A 24,419-nucleotide genomic window follows, 5' to 3' on the forward strand; every position below is an offset into this window, starting at 1 on the left:
TTTTCCCCCCCCCCCCCCCCCCCCAACAAGCACTGTTGTATCCCTTATGATATATAAAAAGACAAAAATATACAATGACCAACTTTTATAGTGTCTTTGGTACAAACTATTCGTAATACCTGAGATTACAGCTCCCTTCATGCTTTTAAAAATGACCTGTCTACTATCAAATGCTTACACATCAAGTTAACATCTGTCAAAAAGTTGATTCGTAACAGTCCTTTACAATTTTTTCCCAAACTCAACATATTAAGAAAAAGGACAGTCTTTTCAGTGGCGAGTGAAGACCTTGGTGCGGTTGTGCCTCGTCTGCAGACACTGGACATTTTTCATTTCCATATTCCAACCAGAACTATTGTATTTTGAACTACACACATCCGAAAAAATGAATCCCAGAATTAAATCTTAACCAACAGTCAAGTTACTTCCAGACCAAAGGCAAAGTTAGGATTTACCACCCTTTCTTTGGACCACACATTTTAACGCCAACCAAACACAAGCAACACTGATCTTCTTCAAAACGGAGCCGTTTTGAGCAATTAGGTTAAAACTTAACTAGCAGTAGTCTACACACATTTAATAGTTAAAGTTAGCAAGTACTTTTGGAAACGGGTACAACAACAGTTAGCCTGCTAGCTTACTAGTTAGCAAGCCACTAGCTGCCTAGCTGGGCTAGAGTTTGGCAGGTCCCAAAAATGGGTTAAAAAATTAGTCTGGATACCTAAAAAGGATCAGTTTTTACATGTTTCTCGCCGGGGAAACATAAAATAAAAATGTTTTTAAGATTCCTCAAGTGTGTTCAACTTTAAGGAAGGTCTTCCACACTGTGTGTTCAAAATATTTACCATATAAATCTGTCAGTAAAGCTGGGGATTCTGATTTCTTTTCTCCTGTCCTCAGCATTGTTCCCGCGGTGGAGTACATCTTTGATAGCATTTCTATTTCAGAGCTAAAATGACAATCCTAAAAACATATGTTAGGCTTATGTGTTAGTCTTTGAAGAGTAGACAAGATCTTCTCTGGGTCAGGGAACTGTAATTTAAAGCATCACTGAAGACAACAAAAAATATGTAATAATGGCATATAATCTGTCTCAAGTGCTAGCGAACAAACATATAGACATCTACAAAGTCATGACACAAAACATACCACTGCTGATGGTCAGGAACCCTCTTCTCTATATTTGTCTGTTTGCGGTTTCAACAAAAACATGACACCTCCATTAAAACTTTTAGAAAATGAAAGCATAAATAATTAAAGGCAAATCATGGTAATTTAGGAAGTTTAAATATAACTTAGGTAGACTGACTTAGGGACTTATGTTTGAATTAAGTTTGACCAAAATGTCTGCTCATCATTCAAAAATGCTCAAGCTCAAGAAATGATTACATTTTCAAAAAATTAATGGAGAGGTTCATGACCCTAAAAGGGGGAAATGAAAACCACAAATCTAACTGACAACTCAGATTCTACTTTCAAAACTTCAGACACGCAGCTGTCTTTCGAATCCAACTTGTGGAGAAAAAAGGCCTTCAACCAGCCGCAGTGAATATATGCTGAATATATTACATTAGTGTGTGTGTGTGTTTGTGATGTGTGTGTGTGTGCGCAGTAAGGAGACATCGCACAGCAAATCTCCTCTGTTTCCATCATCCAGCAGCATCGCTGTATGGAGACACAGTCTCTCTTCACATAACGTACTTCCTTTTTTTAGATCCATCTGTCCTTCAGTTGGTCGTGAATCTGAGGGCGAGTGACAGAAATCACAACATTTGGTAAACAAATGAACTGATGGAGGAAGACAGAGATATTTTGTTTGGAGATTTATAAAATGACGTACTTCTGGTACCTGGCAATGATGTGTGTGACCATCCTGTCTGTGATGCCTGGACAGACGTCTTCAGCCAACCGGATGTTGCGTTCGAGCTCCTCGATGGCCAATCGCTGCTCAGAGTGCTCCTTGTGCTGCTGTTTCAACTACAAAAGAAAACAAAAAACATTTTTTGCCATCTGCACCTCATTTCTTTGCAGAAAACAAGCAACACTATGTGTTTTTGAGGATTCCGAGGTCACTCCTCAGTACTGTTTTCATGAATTTGGGAGTTTGAATTGCCTTTTTTTGTTTACATTCTGCAAATATACACAAATTACACATTCTGAGCTTTTTAAACCTGGTTTTGATATCATTTTAGGGCTTTTTTAAAAATACTGTATGACTGCTTCAGGCCAAAGAAATAATAGAAAGGTTTTGACTCTAAACATCTTAAAAGACAATCATGTAGAATGCAGAAAATATATTTTTACACTTAAATTATTATAAATAGTAAGTAATATTAAATTTTTACTATAAAAAAAAACAAGATATAACATGTTAGTGAGTTTTAGAGTTGCTGGTAGGCAGATTTTGTTATCTTCGGACACTAGCTGTTCCTAGTGTTTGTGCTAAACTAAGCTAAGCAGCTTCTGGCAGTCGCTTTATATTAAATGAACAGATATGAGGGTGGTAACTATCTTCTCATCTAACCCTCAGAAAGAAAGTGCATAAGAAAATGTCCCCAAACTACACAATCAAAAAGAAGAATTTGGAGCTACTATGCAAAATGTAAATATCTCCTGATTAAATCTCTGACAGACGTGCCTGGATAGCCTGTGTCCTCTATCCACCAAGCCTGCTCGCCTGAACCAGTCCCACCCGTGGCTAATGGATACCATCCATGGGCTCCGTACTGATCTCAGAGCCGCTGAAAGAAAATGGCGAAAAACCAAAGACCTCACTGACCTTACGGGCTACCAAATGCTCCTATCCTCCTTCTCAACAAGCATCAGTGCTGCCAAAACTGTGTTCTATAATAACAGAATTAGCACTGCCACTGACTCAAGGAAGTTATTTTCCACTTTTAAAGCGCTACTAAATCCTCCTCCACCACACACAAACTTGTCTGCTGATACCTTTGCTATCTTCTTCGCAGGCAAAGTGGCGGCTATAACTAGCCAATTCTCTGAAACATTCAAACTCAACCATTGTATCAGTCCTACTACATCTTTTCCTCTGCCCTCCAAGGTCAGTGGTTCTTCACTCTCCTCGTTTACTCCTCTCACAGAGAGCGAAGTATCAGAACTCTTGACCCGTAGCCGTCCAACTACATGCCCACTGGACCCGATTCCTACGAATCTTCTCCAAGCCATATCTCCTACCGTGGTCCTGACAATCACTCATGTGGTAAATACTTCTCTGGCTTCAGGAACCTTCCCGACCACTTTCGAAAGGGCCCGGGTTACACCCTTGCTCAAAAAGCCCTCACTTGACCCAACTCAAGTTGAGAACTATCAGCCAGTGTCCCTTCTACCATTTTCATCCAAAACTACTGAACGGGCAGTATTCAAACAGGTCTCAGAATTCCTCTCACGGAATGACCTCCTAGATCCTTATCAGTCTGGTTTTAAGAGGGCCCACTCTACTGAAACGGCTCTTCTGTCTGTAACAGAAGCCCTAAGGGCAGCTAAAGCTGCAGCCCAATCCTCGGTTCTTATCCTGCTTGACCCATCAGCTGCCTTTGACACAGTCAACCACAGGATCCTGCTATCCGCTCTCTCAGCAATGTGCATCTTGAGTAAAGCACTCCTGTGGTTCGAATCCTACCTCTCAGGGCATTCCTACAATGTTTTGTGGCAAGGACAATTATCCTCCTCCCACTGCCTCTCCACAGGGGTGCCCCAAGGCTCAATGCTAGGGCCCCTTCTCTTCTCAGTTTACACCACCTCACTGGGGCCGATCATTCGCTCGCACAGCTTCTCTTACCACTGCTACGCAGGCGATACGCAACTCTACCTATCCTTCCTACCTAGCCAGATGACCCAATCGTCTCGGCGTGGATCACGGACTGTCTCTCGGACATACAGTATCTGCATGGATGAAGGCTTGCCACCTTACACTAAACCCTCTCTAAGACTGAACTCTTGGTCATTCCAGCCAAGCAATCTATCCACTATAACATCAAACTACATATTGACTCCTCAACCATCACTCCAACCAAGGTGGTGAGAAACTTGGGTGTCATGATTGATGACCAGCTGTCCTTTTCAGACCACGTTGCTGCTTTCTCTCGGTCATGTCGCTTCGCTCTATACAACATCAGAAAAATCAGGCCGTACCTCACTCAGTACGCCACCCAGCTTCTGGTACAGGCCATGGTTATCTATCGCCTCGACTATTGCAATGCCCTCCTAGCAGGTCTTCCAGCTTGTGTGGTGAAACCCTTACAAATGGTTCAGAACGCAGCAGCGCGTGTGGTTTTTCATCAGCCCAAAAGGACGCATGTCACTCCATTACTCAGTGACCTCCACTGGCTCTCCGTGGCCTCCAGAATCAAATTCAAGTCACTAATGCTTGCATACAGAGAGACTACTGGGTCTGCGCCCATCTACCTAAACTCCATAATACAAGTTTACGTTCCTTCTCGGCCGCTACGCTCCTCCAACGAACGCCGTGTGGCTCTGCCATCCCTTCACACAAAGCAATCCCAGTCCCGGCTGTTCGCATCTGTGACACCACGATGGTCGAATGAGCTGCCACACGCCATCAGAGCAGGGGCGTCCCTCTCTAACTTCAAGAAGCTCTTGAAAACACATCTCTTCTGAGAACACTTCCTCTTATAACACCTCTAACTCCTAACCACTAACATGCACATCCTTTGCTCTTCTTCTTCCAATACCCTACAATTATCTTGTAATGATTGCGTTTTTTTTGTTAACTCTTATTTCCTTCCCTAGGTATTTACCCCATTGATGTGATATGTACTATGAGCTCTTACTAGTATTTATTGCTGCTCTTACTAGTATGTATTGTCAGTTGTAGATCTGTATTTGATGCTCTGTTGATGCTTGTATGTTGTTCCTCAAATGTAAGTCGCTTTGGATAAAAGCATCTGCCAAATGAGTAAATATAAATGTTTATATACGCGTCTGTGTAATTTTCTATTCACTCTTATTTTCACTTATTTCTTTTTTGTGTTTTTTTATTTTAAGGCTGTCAGCTTCTTTATTTCTTTTGTGAAGCACTTTGTGACTGCTCTTGAATGCAGTACGCTATATTTCGTATATACACTCATATTGTACGTAGTGTACACATGTACATATTTTTACAGACAAACTGTGCTGTCAATGCCTCAAAACTGTATACTGTACAAAATGTGGTTGTTTTTGGCTGATCTTATTATTTTTATGAGTCAAGTCTACATATGCTCACCTCAGTGAAGACAGGAGAGATGACTGTGGCCAGACTGGCAGATTTACTCAGCTGATCCTGACTCTGCACAGATTAAGAGAAGGAGAAAGAGACAGAAGGTGAAGTTGAAAAGGAGAAAAAAAACAAGGTGAGAACTTATTTATATTACTTATGCTTAGTATACTTATTTATTTATATTTGGTGCAGTTGTAAAGACACATAAAGGCTTGTTCGACAAGACAAAAAAAGTCAACTTAAGATCTTGTTCATAAAAACGCTTTTTTTTAACAGAACGTCCACTTTGAAATACTGACCAGTGTTTTTCTGTGAAGTTACGTTTTCCAGGATTTTGGAATAAAATCAGTCAGTGGTCCTTTTTACTATTTCATCTCTCAAAATGTGTGCTAAATGTAAAAAGGAACATTTTCAAATGCTTCAATACTTTTTCTTGAGTTTACAAAAGGGAAAAAAATTATGTTAAATCTCACCCCTCATGCAGACTGGAAGAAATGCAATTGCAAAGGTACTTTTTACCCTGTCAAACAATCAAATGAGATTTGACCATTTTGACAAAAGATATTAGCATTTCTCCACCCATGAAGAGTTTCTGAAGTGCATGCTTTACTTGCACACACACAGTATATATACATATATATACACACACACACACACACACACACACACACTGACCGTCCCATTGATGAACTTCCTGCCCTCCGTCTTCTTCTTGCGGACAGTGGTGAAGGACCACTCGGGAGATTCACTGTTCTCCTTATTACTGGACTCACTTTATACACGCATAAACACACACACACACACACACACACACACACACACACACACACACACGTTACTCACTAAGCACTTCACCATGTGCACATAGACTTAAACAGAACTGCGCTTCTTTGCAGCGTTTTCCTGTTTAAATCACAGTGTTTAACTCAAAGTTAAAACAAACAAAAAAGAAATCAACATCTGGAAATGAAGTTTTTGCCACAACAAAAGTAACCAGATTACCTGTCTGAGTCATCAGAGCTGCTGTCGGTGTGCCCCTCCTCTTTCCACCTCCTGTACCTGTCAATCAGCTCACTGAGGTAGGATGTCTTCTTACAGTGTTTAACAATGAACTTGTGTTTGAGGAGCTCCTTGGCTGTGGGACGCTGTGAAGAGAGAGCAGAGGGACAAGATTTACAGACTGTCTTCATTTCTTCATTCAGGGTTTTTATAAGGGGCTTCAGAGAGAGAGATGATGAATAAAATAAATAATGGGAGTGGTGGATAGTGAATCTCTCAGGTTCGGAAATTGTACTTATCTTTCTTAAATGGTTTACTGTATATGTGGATGAGAAAGAGAAAAAAAAAAAAGAGGGCGAGAGGAGCTGTTAGTCCACCAGGGGGCAGCAAGATGCAAATACAATCACACATATAAAAGGGAAACTGACCTAAAATCAATGACATGAAAATATATTTATTTGCCTCAAACCTCCTAACCTTAAAAACTATATAAATGTTGAGTTTAGATGAATTTAACAGGATGACAAACAGCAGAAAAAAACCTTTATTTAAAAAGTCAAGACACAAAAACATTTAGCATTTTATGTATGTATAAAATCTGCATTTTCTATATGATGGGAAGATTTTGGTAGTTGGTTTTCTTTAATATATTTATTTATTTAGTTTTTATTTCAGTGGCACTCATTAAAACTGTTGCCCCTAGGAAAACCCTAAAATGTTATCGTTGTCTGATTAGTAAAAGAAAATTTCAGTCAAAGTATAAAACCAGTGGTGGAAGGATTAATCAGATCCTTTTCCTACGTAACCATACCAAAACCCTCTATTTTAAAGTCCTGCATTCAAAAACCTAATTAAGTAAAAGTACTTAAGTATTATGAACAAATTGTATCTAAAGTTTTAAAGTATCAAAAGTAAAGATACTCGTTCTGCAGTAAATGACTGGCATATTATTGATGCATCAATGTTAGAGCAGCATTGTTCTGTTGTAGCTGCTCCAGGTGGAGAAAGTTTGAACTACTTTACATAAAGTCAGCTAGTTTAGGCCAGAAGTTCCCAACATAGGGGTTGAGCCCCTCCAAAGGGTCACCAGATAAATATGAGGGGTCATGAGATGAATAATCGGAGAGGAAAGAAGAATAAACTAAGATTCTGATAATAGATAATTTTACCTCTTTTTGCCTCAAACAGTTAGTAATAATAATAAAGGCTGTGTCCATTTCTTCATGGGTTGAGTGTTTTGGATACTTTAACACTATTTAGAGCAGCTAGACCTGCTTTTGTTTTTTAAATCAAAAAAGACATGGAAATATCAGTTGTTACAATGTGTGACCATTAAATGAAATCATGTGGGTAGTTTAGAGGAGAAATGTTTCTTTGTAGGACCTGATAACAACTCAAAGACATCTGAAAAGTGACAAGGAGCCCCAAAAGTCAAAAAGGTTGGGAAACCTGGTTTATTTTGGTTTAAAATACAACAATGTGTTTATAATCCCGGTGGTTGGTTTTTACTTATAGTAACTAAAGCTGTCAGATAAAAGAGAATATTTGCCTCAGAGTAGTGGAGTAGAAGTGTGAAGTAGTAAACAGTTGGAAATACTCAAGTAGTACCTGATGCTGAATTTAAGCGTAATTGTAATTGTAATTAAGTACAGCATTTCAATACATGTACTTAGTCACTTCCCACCACTGTGTAAGACACATAAAAACACATGAACACCATAAAAAAGACTCCTGTCCAGCTGCAAATACTGGAGAGGGGAATATCTAAATATAAAATTAGTAAAAAAAAAACTACAGTTCATTAGTGTGTGTGTGTGTGTGTGTGTGTGTGTGTGTGTGTGTGTGTGTGTGTGTGTGTGTGTGTGTGTGTGTGTGTGTGTGTGTGTGTGTGTGTCTTACAAAGGCAGGGTCCTTGTTGAGGCAAGACTCGGTGAACTCTTTGAAGCTCTTGGAGAAATCTCCACTCAGCGTCGGAGGAGGAGACTTGGGGATGTGGAACAGCACTCGCATCGGATGCATGTCTGAGTTCGGAGGTTCTCCCTTGGCAAGCTCGATGGCAGTGATGCCCAGTGACCAAATATCAGCCTGCAGAGACACAGTCAGAACACCTGTCACTACAGACGGTTAACAATCTAACTCATAAGTGTTCCCCTGAAAAAGTGCACTGGTTACAGCCTTCATTTATACCTGGCTAGCTTTTGACATGTTGAATGTATCTTTGTAGGTTTACAATGATTAATAACAATGATAAAAAGAGACTTAAGGATGCCAAGTGTCCCAGAATATTCTGTATAAATTCCTTACAAAAAGACATTTTACAGCCACCTTTAAAACAAACGGGCGCTGTTGTGACAGGAAAGTTTGAACAGGCTTTTGGCAGCATCTCTTGTCAAAATACCAAACGTCTAATGCAATTTTTAACCAGAAGCAGTATTTTAGAGGCCTGCTACAACTGCAACACATCCCTCAGAGTGACTGGTTTTTACCCAAAGTTAGAGAGTGATTGTTTTCATTATCACTTCATCTGTCTGTCTGTTATTGTTATGATTAAGCATTGTTTTAAGAATTGTTTACACTATAAAATGTTTAAAAATAGGGGAAAATATTCAAATAGCTTGTTTTGTTTGACCAACAGTCCAAAACCCAAAGATAATTCAGATTACAATAATATAAAACAGAAAGAAAAAGACAAATCCTCAGCAAAATCTCAAGTTTTTGCTTGCACTTGTTTCACTGCATGTTAGGAATAGAGATCACACAGCTATTTCTACATGAACACACACACACACGGTTTGGGTGAGAGTTGTCAGGCTGACTTTTTGTTTGCACAATGGCTATGACACCCACTAACCATATGTCAACCTGGGCACACACACACACACACACACACACACACACACACACACACACACACACACACAGGTTGAATGTCACTTAGTTTTGACTTGCTCCAATGACCATGTGGCAGACCAGGTAAGGAGCAGCCATCATCTCACACACACACACACAGACTCTACAGTTGTAGCTGAGCTGCTCGGGGTCACATTACAACAGGATGCTCGGTCACTGTTTGACTCTTAACCAGCTCCGTTACTGTTACACACTGAACATATGGCAGCCAGTGGCAGGAGACAACACGCACGCATGCGCACGAGTCGTGCTTCTTGCCACCTAACAGATGCAAGTCCAATATTTGCTTTCCATTTAGCTCGGTTTTTGGTCTCTGGTAACCATGGTAATAAGATTTAGGAACTGATTTAGGAAAAAGGAACTGTTAATCTGTAATGGCCTAAGTCAATGTTCCTTTCCTAACTTTAGATAAGAGAAGTGTATTACAGAAGCATCCTAACTTTGTAAAATCTTAAATAAACTGTTAAACTGTCCTAACTTTTAATTTCCCACCAGGTAGTGTTTAATAACTCATTTAAACCACATGGCTGCTCTTTTATTGCTTTTACAAAATCAACAAAATGTCAACAGGTGGCTTATTGATTCTATTATGTGTTTGTAGACAAAACTGTAGGCGATTTAACGCTAGATAATGTCTCATTATATAACATAATGTAAAGGCTTGATGTCAAAAAGGATCCTAATGCCAATGTTTAAATACAATGTAAAATACATGAAAACATGATGATGTTAGCCCGCAGCCTTTATTATTATGATTATTCTTTTTTTTTTTTTTTTACCTTCATTATTAACTTTCCCGAGCAGAGTAGGGGTTTTTGCCAGGGTCAGTGAGGGAGCACAGGAGGAGACACCACCGGTTTTCGTCTGCTCTCTGGAGACAACTTTCTCTTCGTATCACTTGTCAGTGGACTCATTTTCTTTTTAACAGCATCATCGCTCCGCTGGATGCCGGATATGCGGCGGTGACTGAGTTTGCAGTTTTAGCCCACTCTCTATCTTTAATCTACCGAGTTAAGCGTTATGTGTTCCTTACTTGAGATAAGATAGGATTCCTAAAGTTAGTTAGGATTTGCCTCTGTAATACCAAATTGGGACTCTTCTTATCTTAACTTAAGACAGGAACTTTCTGTACGGCCCCTGGCTCTTTAGCTACTAAAGGCTCCACTATGTTCACCAGCTAGTTTCCAACTCTGTCAGCTGTTTGTTGCTGAGCAGGTAGCAAAAGCAGCAATAACACCAAAACAATGAGATGAATGACACTAATAAGCTCAGCAGAGCTGCAGGGTCATAATACATCTCTTCAAGTTCATCACAAGGAGCGGGCCTCTTGATCCACTGTTAGTATGAAAATATGGATTTATGGCAGCTTTAAAGTCAAAATCCACATTATCCCCATCTGAATGGCACAAATTGTGCGAATACTGTACATGGTGATGTGTGACTGGATCTACAAATCTACTGGGATTATCTGGCAACAAATACAGACATATACGCATACACAGACACGCACACACACCGTCCTTTAAGCACAATGGCAGCCTTTTCTTGTAAGCTTCTTCCGACTGCTCAGGTTACGTCTGCTGTTTATGTAACTGTTAGTGGTGTCTGCTAAGTGTCTCTGGTACTTTGTCTTCCTTCCTTTTATAGAAGACTCAAAACAATCTTCCACAAATAAAAAAATTAATATAATCCACCTCCCACCAGTCATATTGTGTCATTGTTGTGATATAAATGTTAACTACTACAAAATAAAATCATTTCCTTAAGGCATATCATCACAAGTTTAATACTTTTCCTTTAGCTGTTTATCACAGTAAAACATCTCTGTAATATCTGGTAACTTTTTCTTTTTCTCATTTAATGAATTATATGATCATCAAAAACAGTATTATCAAGAAATGGTTAATGACAACGAGTCTGGTGAAAAGAAGACTTCTTCCAGACATTTTCTTTTGTCATTCTGTTTCCAGGTAATTTCTTTTCTACATCTTTCTTTACTCTCTTTGAGCCTCAATCTTTCGTCATTCTGACACAAAAAAAGCCCCGTGACTAAGAAAATAACTAAGATTAAGAGTGACACACACAACTTCTGGAAGTATTGTGGGCATTTGACGTTGAAAGTAACATTTTTGACATAATAACAACTCATACACGTTACATACACAATATGCATATGTACACACACGCTCTTTAAAATACACACAGATCTGTGTGCAAACACACAACCAGACGTATCAAACCACATCAAGAGACAAAGTATACACACCCTAATGGATTTGCCTTATTTCCAAAACACGCCTAACCACACGCACGCACGCACGCACGCACGCACGCAGGCTTTCCTCAGACGTGCATTGAAACACAGACAGACAGACAAGCAGGTCAGGAGACGTCACTTTATTATGTAGGTTCATAAAAGACATTTATTTACTTTGTTATTGGGTATCTCATCCAACCATTTATACCAGGCTTTTACCTTTGTGTGTGTCTGAGAGCAGCAGGTGCAGCTCTGAAAACATGAATGTTCGTCACTTTTTGGGGCATACTGCCGTTTACTCTGAGTATAGAGACAAAGAGAAAGACAAGGGAATCCCTTTTCCAGATCTCTACATTACACATATGCATGTGTTGTACCAAGCATAGCTAAAAATCAACAGGTGATTCAGACCTTTCTCATTCAAGTCCAGACAAAAGGACAGTGTGGGAGTTTCTCTTACATGCAAATAAAACCAAAGAGACTGTGGAAGTAATGCAAAGTGCCTCAAAGCCAGACACAGCAAGACAACCACGTGGCTGAAGTTGCTACGCCAATACACAAAGGCACAGAGTAATCCCACAGCCATAAACTGTATATTTAAACCAGATGAGCTTTTAACAACCAGAACTAAAAATACAACAGAGCAGCATCGCCACATTCATCCCAACAAATAGGTAGTTGGCAGCACGGTGGTCCAGTGGACAGTACTAAGGCCTCACAGCAAGAAGGTTCAAACCCTGGCCTTTCTGTGTGGAGTTTGCATGTTCTCTGCGTGGGTTTGCGCCGGTTTGCCCCATCATTAAAAACATGTTAGGTTCTCCAGTCAGTGACATTGACTACACACTGATAAAGATCTCGAGTTCTGGAGATCTGCACAGCGGCTGCCCACTGCTCCTTTGAGGGATGGGTTAAACGCAGAGAATGAATTTCGCAACGTGTATGTGACAATAAAGTATCTTCTTCTTCTTTGTTTGCGCTGATCACCGACGAGTATAACTAAATCTGAGAAATGAGACCTAATCATTTTAACAACCTCACGAATGACAAAACAAGTTATTTAACGTTTCACATCCACCCAGAGGCTCTAACTAGGAATGGGTGCCAAGTGCAGGATCCATTTTGGATTCAGCTCTTATTTTTTTATCTTTCAAGTTACGTTAGTCGGCACTACTGGCTTGTTTGTGAGGGACAATAAACATCACTCCAACACAACTCTACACCCATGAGTAAACAGTGTGTTTTATAGCTCAGCAGGGTGGTGACTCTTAACCTAGAAAAATTGTGTCACGTCACTTGCAGCAGAATCTCCCAGTTAAAAGTAGCTTGTGTAATGTATATTAATATTTTAAACAATGGGACACAAGTGGACAAAAGTAGGCTTCACTTTTTCAGACGATGACATGACCAACAATAAACAGGGATGCTAGTTAGACATAATAAGTTAATATATTTACCTTTGTCAGAGAAAGGGATTTCAGGATGAGGACAAACTGACGAAGTTTGATAAAGTTATTTCAGGTAAGCTTCCTGTAATCCCTAACAGACCAGGACAGAGCCGGTAACGTTACATTAAATTCTGATTTAGCAATTAGTAGCATCTAGGATTGCTGTTACACGGCTCACACGCAGAGAGGTGCCACTTCTGAATGGTGTTTTCTTTAGAACCTAACTTTTTCTAATGGGGTGGCGATGGGGCAGTGGATAAGACACATGCCTCTAATGTGGGAGACCCGGGTTTCCACTGTCACACATTCACCAATGTCTCCCTGAACAAGATACTTAAACTCCTTGTTGCTCCAGAGGCGTGCGACCTCTGACATATATAGCAATTGTAAGTCACCTTGGATAAAAGCGTCAGCTAAATGAGTAAATGTAATGTAATTTAATGTAATGTAACCTCACAATGTAATGCAGTTAGCTAACTTAATGCTAAATCTTGACTGGAAGTAGCGCTAGGTTACTACAAAGTGTAACTAGTTAGCCAGGCATGTTAACCTTAGATACAAACATCAGAGCAAACACAGCCCTAAAAGCTACAATTGGACAACGGGTTTAGCAAACAATGACAAGACCACCAACACAATTTAAACCTATAATGTTGCAAATTTGAGTTTCCTGTACCTTTAATTGGATGAATATATGAATACATATGTCTGTAGTGATATAAAAAAGTGTCTTACCTTGGAGTCGTAGGCGGACTGCTGGATGACCTCGGGAGCCATCCAGAACGGCGTACCCACAAAAGTTTCCCTTTTGATCTGCGTGTCTGTCAGCTGACCGGCCACCCCGAAGTCCGCCAGCTTCACCTGACCGTGCTCCGACAGCAGGACGTTGGCAGCTACAGAGAATTATTCCCGATTTTGGTAAATCAACATTTGTTTCATGGAAGACTCTCTACACTTTTACAGCTTTAAAGCACCTTTGTATGGAATTGTTATACGATTAAAGCATCTTTCAGATTATTCTGATTGCCAAGTCTGATTGCTGAAGTCTTTGTTACTTTAAGCGCTTTTATTGTCTGTGTCTAGGGTCAGATCTGTAATCTGCCACAGTATTTTTTAATTCTGCCACCAGGGTGCACCATCATCAGAAATTCTTCACACTGTGCCTTAAAATGTGGGAATTTCAGCAGTCTGGATCTTCTCCTGGCTTGGTATATGTGGGCACACAGAGTGAACAAGTGCTATTCATGAGCCCATTAAGGGGCATGACACCACTTTTACATGTTAAAATTAATTTACAAGTAACAGAAAGTACTACACAGCCTGTGAAAACATTTGTATAGTGTCTTCTGGAGCTGTACATGAGCTTTGTTAAACGAGTCTTGGGTATTTCGGGTTGGAAGATGTTGCCATTTGCCAGTCAGGGAGGGTCTCATGATGGATGCTTTTGAATTACATTATGGGAAGTGTAGTGTTTTTGGAGCTTGATCCACAGTAGATACTAACAGTCAGGATATCTTGGCTTCTGTTGCAGCATTATTGACTGATCTTCTTTAAATGTGTCTCTTGCAAGTCATTATATTTTACTAAAGCACAATACTAAATCACACCACACAAGACCTAAAGATCCAGGCTGGAGTTTAATCCTGTCCATACCTTTGATGTCTCTGTGGATCTTCTTCTCAGAGTGCAGGTAGTCAAGCCCTTTCAGGATCTCCTTCAGCATGGTGGCAATCTGAGACTCATCAAATGGACCCGCCCGGAGCTGCAAACACACACACACACACACACACACACACACACACACACACACACACACACGTCACGTGATGACACAGACTTAAACACTCACCGACATGCCGGAGGGTACACGTAGAAACTTAAACACACCCTGTTCAGTTTGATATGTGACAAGACTCAACACAGAAAATGGCAACCACGGCATCACAAGTATTGCGGTATATATTTTTTATAAAAAACATTTTTTACATTTCATTCATATCCATTTCCAACCTTCTTATTATTTACTGCTTCGTACACCCACAATTTCCCCCCTAGCTAATAATCACAGTCCAGATTTTCTGATTAGGTTTTGATTTTCTTCTTTTGTCCTTTTTTCCCCCCCTTACCTGTGGATTTATTTGGACACAAATGTGAATTATAATGGATAAAAAGCCACCATATCTAGCAGGAAATATTCAGATTAAACTGAAGGGATACATTTCCAGAGGGTAGAGCTATAGTAGCCATTTTAATTTTAGAAAGTTTCATCTTTTGAAAGAAGCCTTTAATGTGAGGATCACTCCTTTTGGATTTAAATCTCTGCCAATTGAATTCTGAATAAATGCTATAACTTTACTTCACGAGTGACCTTATTTTTATGTAATTTTACTGAATCAGATCAATAAATCTTACTAGAAACTACTTTAACACTCACCAAGTCGAGTGCTGAGCCTCCACCAAGATACTCCATGATGATCCATAGTTTACTGCCCTGAAAGAGAGAATTCATTTTCTAAACGAACAGAAAATGCATAATGAATTAATCAAATCAACAGTGACCTTTTTGAAATGGGATATTTTTAGCTCAGTTTTCCCTGTAAGAACAACATCCCCTTCCTGTTTTGTGCCATAAACTGATCAGTTTGAAGGAATTAAAAAGTCGGTCTTACCTTCAGATAGGAGCCGAAGTACTTGGTGATGTACGGACTGTCGCACTGACTGAGAACTGTGATCTCTTGCTGGATGTCCTCGATCTCATCCTCAGCCTCCTCCAGGTCAATGGTCTTAATTGCAACAACACTCTGAGTATGATTATCGATACCTTTAAACACCTGCAGGAGGAGGAGGAATGCATCAGTGCGATGATACGGGGAAAGGAAAGACGGTTAGAGAAAAGTTGATACAAGAAAATGAGGCAATGAAATATGGCCAAAAGACAACAGGGAAAGCAGAAGATAAAAGAGTAACAGGACAAAAGACAAAGACAGACAATTAAAAACAAACAAAAATAACAGACAAGATGCAGAGAAGACAGAGCAAATAAGAAATCAAAAAGACAAGGAAATGGAAGTAAAAAGGATGAGAGGAGTGAAGATGAGATAATAAGAAAGAAAGAGTGAGATAATATAGAAAAATAATTAAAAATAAAAGTAGATAAACACAAAAGAATTGGTCTCATTGACTTCAGGCATAACACTAACAATCAACCAGGTTTCATGATGAACTTAAATGTGAAAAATGACGCACACCTCTCCAAAAGATCCTTTTCCAATCCGATCCAATTTGGTGAACAACTCCTCTGGATCGATCTGAGAACTCTGTGAGGAGGAAGAGGAGAGGAGGCAAAAAGAAAACTGATGAAGAGTAGTTTATATTTACACAATAATTAAATTATTTAAAAACATATTTTACATAAAACTATATTAAATTCATAGGATATGCAGTGAGTATAACATAATGTTGCATATTACTTTATGTGAAATGAGATTTGACTAAAAAAAAGGCCGCAACTGAAAATTATCTTCATATAGTCGATTAATCTGTCACTTGTTTTCTTGATTTATCGTTTCATTGTGTGGTATATAAAATATCAGAAAATAGTGAAAAATGTTGATCAGGGTTTCCCAAAGCCCAAGATGATGTCAAATGTCTTGTTTTGTCCAAAAACCAAAAAGATTCAGCTGACTGTCAGAGAGGAGTATATAAACCCGAAAAAGATATTCACATTTAAAAAGCTCAAGACAGACAAATATGACTTAGTTTAAAAAAAAAAAAAACTCCTCAATTGATTAATCAATTGTCAAATTATTTGGTGATTCATTTAATAGTTGACAACAAATCAAGCTCTAGCATACAGTATGTAGTGAGTATAACATTATGTAACAAACCAATGTAAAATGAGATTTTACCAAAACAATGGTCAAATCTGAAGAATTACATATGCAAAATGCAAAGTCTACAAAAGTACAATAACTATACTAAAGCACTGAAGTTTCAATTAGATTCCCAGTGACTCTTATTTCCTCACACACAAGGCTTTGCAACATGACAGCCATGTTGTCACCACAGAGCTACACAATGTCACCGTCGCCACACACACACACACACACACAAAAAACCCCATAAAAACACAGAAGGAAGCAAGCATGACAGTTAAAGATAACAGGAACTGAACACACACAGCTGCCAGACCACACACACACACACACACACACACACACACACACACACACACACACACACACACACACACACACACACACACACACACACACACACACACACACACACACACACACACACACACACACACACCCCATACTTATCTATGAGAGCTTTCCACTGACTTACGTTCATTTCCTAAACTCTGTGCTGTTTGAGTTTTATAACCACAGCAGTAACAGTGAGTTTACAGGAATAAGCATCCCAGTGAGTTTTTTTTTAGCTAGTTAGTTTTTGGTGATATATTACGTCACATTTTAGCTGCCCAAGCTATTCATGTTAAAAAAAAGAAAAATAAGAAATTGCATTACATTGACATGATCACAAAAGTAACTGGAAGGAGTTTAGATTAGTTATTGTTAATTTTACTTTTTTCTGAATGTCGCGCCAGAGGAAAGGTCACAAGACCATAAAAAAATCAAAAGGGTTCCTTTGGGGAGCATGAATGTGCTCAGCAAATATGTTGGTTTCCTGTGTACAAGTGAAAGTTTTAGTCTCATGGTGGCAGCTGAGGAAAGGTGAATGAATCACCCAACTATTAGGAGACATTCAGAGCAAAATGGTTAGTTTTTTTAGTACCTTGACATGGACCAAACATTAAATAAAATAAGTAGATTTAAGAGTTGTTATTTCTGTAAGTCGACTTGCATACCTGGGTCAACCTCATTCACGCTTGTTGCCATTTTCTTGGACTTTTTTCTGTCCTTATATTGATCTATTACTTTCCCATTGTTAATCACACCTATAAAAACTCTGATTGGTCGACTGCTTCTGGCAGAAACGGCCAATAATGGGCACGCACCTGACCTATTTGATTTGCTGAATTCACCAGTGATAAATAGGCCTCAAACTGAGATGTGGACGCCAATTGACGCTTTGCTAAGCCACGCCCCCCTTAGTTACTGTTGCTAAGTCCGACAAACTGTCGGACCTGACAGACTTTTATCATGGCGCTGCACCTTTTTATTACTGCACTCCTCTGAGAAATATTGACAAATTTGTTGGAAAAAGCGATCTCAGAAATAAGCAGACAGTTTTGCAGTTGCTTTGTGCATTTTAATATTGTAGAAAGAAGCTAAAGCCTACCAATCAAAGAGTAAAAGTGAACCAACCACCATATCACCTGACTATTGAGAAATAGGACAACGATATTAAGGATCAACACTGTTCTTGTACTGCTGAGCAGGTCTCTGTTCACTATTACAATGATTAAAAAACAGAACAGTAGGGCTTTATTACGTCAGCAGTAAGTTAGCTAGCGTTAGCTAATTACCATTACACATCCTAAACTTTTCTGGATTTGTCTTGTCTTAGGTTTTGGTAAGATAATAAATCCTACCTCTTCTTTCAGCCTCTCTGGGTTGCGACTTTAATTATTAAAAGTGCCCCTGTGACGGACCACCGTCACTACGGTTGACCACCGTCACACTGCGACTGCCATACCAATGAGCCTTGCTCTTTGGCGTTGCCGTCAAGTTGCACGTTTGGTAACCCCGTAGACCCGGGTTCAGATCCGGGTGGGGTTACTGCTCTTACCTTTCCGTCACAGACCCAGGAACAGAGTTTGACCATATCTTGGAAGAAAGCTGGAAAACGACTCACTTACATTAGAGTCAATTGAGCGCAGCCATGTAAGTGTCGGACCTCAGGTAGAACGAGTCCTGCATTGCGCTGTGATTGATTTTGAATCATTATGATATTTAAAAAGAAAAGAGGACTGTGTCTATAAGTTATTCCATAAAACAGAGCAGTGAGTCTATTATCTTGAAGATGGCGTCAAGTCGTATTCAGACAGGTAACTAGCAGCCAGCTAGTCAGTTGATGAGTAAAAAACCGCCCCAACAGCTAGCAATTGGTTAACAGCTGGCAGAATCTCCAAGTTCAACTTTTTGTCATCAGTGCTTTAAGCTAATAAACTTACTAGCTCTGAACCTCTAAAATTTGGTATTTTCTGAACATTTGAGTCCAAAGCTCACGTTAACTCAAGCTGCTAGTAAAGCCACCAGGTTGCCCTTTCATTAAGCTAATTTTAACAATGTTAAACCATTATTGTCATTAATGGATATAGCTAGTCATCAAAAACATTTTTTTAAATTTAAACTGAGACTATAACTTGTGCTAGACAGGATAATGCTGAAAATATAGTGTAACAGTCACACACGTAGAGAAGAACAAATAAAGTCAGCAAACACAGCTATGAGTTACACAGCAATATGATCTATGCAAACATTAGCTAACTTTAGCCACCATAAGGTACCAGACCAAGTAGCTATAAGTAAAACCAGAGTATACTGAACTAAGCAAGCATTTTACAGAAGAATGTTTCTTCCTTTAAAAGTTAGTCTGAATTCAATGTCATGAAAATTATTTTTTAAATATATATGTAATGTAAATTATACTGCTTATGTCATATCTTAATAGATGTGATGTGCACTTGTCTTTTCTAAAAATAAATTTAGTTTGCTTTGAAGTTAACTCTTCTCTGGCTGGCTGGTTTGAAAAACAGAAACCTGGCAGGAAGTGTGTCAACCTCAGCGACTCCATAATTTCATTCTTATTATGTAGATGTCACGTTTGAAATCATGTTTGTTATACAGCTGAAAAGATTGTTAATTCAAAAGGTTAATTCACAAATAAATAATCAGCAGCTATTTTGACAGTAAATATCTTGTTTATTTATTTTATTAATGCCAAAAAACTACCGTGTTCCAGCTTCTCAAATGTGAGGATGTGCTGCTTACTACATAAACCTACCACACGACATACACGTCTGCTCAACAACTTTAGCAGAGCAACTCCACTCCCTGAACTGTGGAAAGTTTGAGTGATTCAACTGTAGCAATCATGGCCTCAAAAAGCACTTGTTAACAGCCGCGCACAAACAAACAAACAGATAGATAGATAGACAGACAGACTATGACACACACTCGCATATTGTTCTCCCAAGAACTGCTTGAAAGACCATTTAATAAAAACACACCCACAGAAGCGTATTATATTCCTATGATTCTGGTTGAGTTTCCTCCCTGAACTAAAAAAGGAACAGTCACAGCGCACACACACACACACACACACACACACACACACACACAGTGCCCACAACGTTGCCACACCCTGTCAGCAAATACAGTGGTTACTGTCTAATGATACTTTTAGCTTGGTACAGAGAGACGAAGAGATTAGAGGAAGCAAAGATGAGAGACAGTGAATACAGAGACGAGAATAGAGAGAAAAAGTACAAGACAATAACAAGGGAATCACCGTTCAACTCACAATACAGTTATACAAGAACAGCCTTCTCATCACAATGCTGGTATCACCACACACAATACATTAAAAACAACCATCTAGGATACATGATCTGTAACTGAAGAAAAAAAAGTTACACAAAAGGTACGAAATTATTTTTAATACAAGGAGTGACATTTACATATTATTTGAATGCCATAAAAGGACTCAACAGAACATTTTTAGGGTAACATTAAAGTCCAGTTTAAACTCTAGAAAATAGCCACAAAGAACTACCTACCTATCACTTTTATTACAATCTAAAATGTGTGTAAGGGCGTCTGGTTAAGGTGCATACCAACCACAACGCACGTTCGACCTTTGATTTCATGTTTCCTGTTTATCTCTACAACTATGAAATAAAAACTTTACTGTGCATGTTAAAGAAATGATCCTTGGTGACAGTGTATTGATAACTTATCCAAAAAAATGCATGTCAAAACAAAACGTGTAAAACGTCTCCCAGTTTGGGCTGAGAGTAGTGTGTTGGCTTTTTGTGAATAGTCAACAGCCCACGTGGACCAACAATACAGTTGCAGTTACACATTTCCCAGCAAGGCAATGACCTCTTTCATATAACACACAATAAAACCGAACACTTCTTCCCTCCTCTCCCAGGTTGCAAGAATAAAATACACACCACAATTAAAAAGGTCCCTTATTAAAAAACAATTCTAATTGTCCAACCAGAAGAAGTCACTAGAATGGAGGGACATTTTACTAAAACGTAGGAGCTAAAAACCTTCTCAGCTAAATGGGGTAAGATCATTAAAACTATCGTTTACAAGAGAGCCTAAACACAACTGTGCACAAATACACCCACTGGCCACTTTATTAGATACACATGTTCAATTGCTTGTCAACACAAATAGCTAATCCGTCAATCACATGGCCGCAACTTAATGCATTTAGGCGTGTAGACATGGTCAAGACAACTTACTGAAGAAGTTCAAACCGAGCATCAGAATGGGGAAGAAAGGGGATTTAAGTGACTTTGAACGTGGCGTGGTTGTTGGTGCCAGACGGGCTGGTCTGAGTATTTCAGGAACTGCTGATCTACTGGGATTTTCACGCACAACCGTCTCTAGGGTTTCCAGAGAATGGCCCGATGAAAGAGAAAATATCCAGTGAGCGGCAGTTGTGTAGATGAAAATGCCTTGTTGACGTAGGGGGTCAGAGGAGAGTGGACAGACTGGTTCGAGATGGGAGAAAGGCAACAGTAACTCAAATAACCACTCGTTACAACCAAGTGAATACCATCTCTGAACGCACAACACGTCAAACTGAAATTGTCCGTTTTACCATTGCTGCAGTTTCCGTAATTTTTTTGGCTCATCAAAGATGTAAAGTGCAGGAATGAACCTCTGAATACTGTCCACCATATGATACGCCTTCAAATATGATATCCCATCTACAGATGGAGAAATTCATAGGCAACCTCAATTCTGGCTATAGTCCACAGTGCATTTCAAAAATGAGGGGAAAAATTGCAATTTAGATCATGGATCGTCATCGCAATTTAATAGATTGGGTTGCTACGCAGCCCTGGCTGTGTAAATGGAAAATAAAGAAAGTGGTGTGGACCTTGACACACAACATTGTTACAGCCAGTCAGCAACAGTTAGTGCTCATGCACTGGAGTGATGGGGGAGGGGGGCAACGGGAGAGAGAGCACATTTGAACATGCTGGACTCCAGAAACTGTGAAGAAGGAGAGATGACCGAGAAAGAGCCAAAAGAGGAAAAATTCTAAAGAGTATAAACAGAGAAGAAAGTTATATGACAAGGTAAGGGTGAAGGCGTTAGGAGAAACCTAGGGGGGCAGAGCTTCTGAGGGAGCACTGAAGGAAGTGGTGTATTTGTTTGGAAGCTGAGCTCAAATATCAACAACCCTTCAGCAAAATCACTTACTCTCTCTTTAATTTTCTGATAGCTTTTTTACATCTGTTAATTACAGCACAACATACTGCACTTCTTAAATCATTCCTGGAAGCACATGGAGTTTAGTAACATGCAAGAACAGTTATTTAAAACACCTGTGTGGGTTTTGACTTTTTGGTTTATTGGTTTTTGTCCACATATAATGTTTATTAGAAGCAAATAAGCCACTGTTAGCCAACTAGTTTTCTGTTTGTATCATAATTAATGCTGATATGGTAATTTGATTAATAATTTAGGCAATTTATCAAGCAGAAATGAAAATATTCCCTGGTTCCAGTCTCTTAAATGTGAGGATTTTCTGCTTTTTTCTGTTTTAGATTTTTGGGTTTTGGACTGTTGGTCAGACAAGACAAAGAATGAAGGGAAGATCAGGTAAGTAATAGTCTTTATACAGCAGGCTGCATAACGAAAGGAATTTTGTAGTTCCTTCATGCACAGCTAGATGCAGCTAATGATTATTTTTCATTAGCGGTTATTTTCTTGATAATTCTTTTGGTCTACAAAATGTCAGAAAATGATGAAAAATGCCAAGGTGATGTTGTCAAATGTCCAAAACCCAATAATATTTGATTTACAGTGAAATCGCACCACTGAACCTGACAGACACCACAAGCTTGCTCCACCCAGGGAGTGACAACTGAGCTCTCCTCACTCATTCGAGCATACGTGTATATGTGTTTTGCTGTGAGGCCTTCTGCAGAAGACTTGAATAAAACTCACAGAAAGACAAGTGTTTGCCTGAGCTGTTTATTTGAATACTCTCATTCCCACCACAATTATTCCCACCTGTTTAATCTTTAGATAGAGTCATAATTCAAAGTTTTAAAAAGTATTAAAATGGGGTAATATGTAGTTATCAGCGGCCACTTGCGGTTCGGTTTTAATATGGCAACCAGGTGTAATGTGGGACACAGTTACATCAACTGAGACTGTGGAGAAGCTGTGTACCTGAGTGTTGGTCAAACGTCAATAAATCTAAATTGAACGTTACAAAGCAAACAGCGGTAGATCTTCACTAATAGCTGGCTGGTCCTGCCTTGCACCAAGGCTAGTAAACAAATCGCTCCACATTTGCTTTGTAGCGTTAGATCCTTTCTTAGAGGCTAAAATAAACACTTTTAACACACTTGTACCGGTGGTACACAGGATAGTAATATGAATGGTGTAAGCTGGAATAGTAACGTGGAAAGACATAACCTTACATAATATATTGCAATGAACCAGATAACAGTAGCAACTGCTCGGCCTTGGCCGGCGGGCTATCGTGTTTCTCCAGCCTTTCTGATGTTTTCACCGATCTGATTCTCATTTGGCCTGACAGGCTTCAGCACATAAAGCTTTATTGTGTTTTTTTTATCGTGGAGTTTGTGTTGGAGTCTGTGTTGTGCTGGGAGCTGGTTTTGTGGCGTTTGTGGACGACTGCATGTCGTTGGCTACGGTGTTGTTGCTGTAGTTGGAGAGAAGCTTGGGACAGTTTTTCATACTCGGGCAGTGGTTAAAATTTGCATTTGTGTTTTCATAATGTATCACAAAAGTACAAATAGCATTATGATGCAAAATAGATCCTTGGTTCAACTTGGTAGAAGCACAATTACTACAATATGTATCAAAAATATCCTTTAATTTCTTCTTGATGTTTGTTTTTCCATCAGGGAAAAATGTAACCTTGTGCCAATAAGGAAGTGCAGAAACCAGCTGTTAAGGTAACAAATATGATGTAATAATATGAGAACCATATGTTTTGTTATAGGTGAAGATTTGGGTTTAGAGTATAAAGACATAAAATAAGAAAACATGACAGATTGCACTTGCAAGAGGGATTTTATAAACCTGAGAGGTTACACTTTGATCTTTCTGTGTCAGCGTGCTGAAAGAACAACATTTGAAGGAGAGAAGGAAGTTAAATATTCAATGCTGGCTCAATCATTACAGATGATATGGGCAGTCCTGTCACTGTAGATAATTATACATTTAAGGAGGAATGACAGCCACAGAAACTGAAAAAACACCATCTTTCACAGTCAAAAACAGTTCCAGTTAATGTTTCACTGCAGGTCAAATAACCTTTAAACGACTGTTCGACACACAGTCTGGGGATTTTAATTTGAGTTTATCAGTTA

At 39.2% G+C, this 24,419-nt stretch overlaps 1 protein-coding gene and 1 long non-coding RNA gene across 3 annotated transcripts in view; one reads left to right on the forward strand and one right to left on the reverse strand.

Moving 5' to 3' along the window:
• Positions 1-562: 562 nt before the first annotated feature.
• Positions 563-24,419, reverse strand: part of stk26 (serine/threonine protein kinase 26) — a 33,548-nt gene continuing 9,691 nt past the window's right edge. The window contains exons 2-12 of one of the 2 annotated variants that reach the window (XM_046065014.1): positions 16,099-16,167; positions 15,520-15,681; positions 15,285-15,341; positions 14,504-14,612; positions 13,586-13,743; positions 8,138-8,323; positions 6,242-6,384; positions 5,915-6,011; positions 5,246-5,308; positions 1,841-1,977; positions 563-1,743 (exon numbers count right to left, since the gene is read on the reverse strand). In XM_046065014.1, coding sequence (XP_045920970.1) covers positions 1,728-1,743; positions 1,841-1,977; positions 5,246-5,308; positions 5,915-6,011; positions 6,242-6,384; positions 8,138-8,323; positions 13,586-13,743; positions 14,504-14,612; positions 15,285-15,341; positions 15,520-15,681; positions 16,099-16,167 — 1,197 coding nt within the window. In that variant the 3' untranslated portion in view covers positions 563-1,727. The remainder of the gene's footprint in view (positions 1,744-1,840; positions 1,978-5,245; positions 5,309-5,914; positions 6,012-6,241; positions 6,385-8,137; positions 8,324-13,585; positions 13,744-14,503; positions 14,613-15,284; positions 15,342-15,519; positions 15,682-16,098; positions 16,168-24,419) is intronic. The other variant, XM_046065015.1, reaches the window with a different exon arrangement.
• Positions 21,968-23,009, forward strand: LOC123980571. The gene is made up of 3 exons (XR_006827524.1): positions 21,968-22,145; positions 22,617-22,671; positions 22,877-23,009. It is a non-coding gene; the product is annotated as an uncharacterized LOC123980571 (long non-coding RNA).

This window comes from Micropterus dolomieu, linkage group LG12, assembly GCF_021292245.1.
Source record: "Micropterus dolomieu isolate WLL.071019.BEF.003 ecotype Adirondacks linkage group LG12, ASM2129224v1, whole genome shotgun sequence".
NCBI classification, from domain to species: Eukaryota; Metazoa; Chordata; class Actinopteri; order Centrarchiformes; family Centrarchidae; genus Micropterus; species Micropterus dolomieu.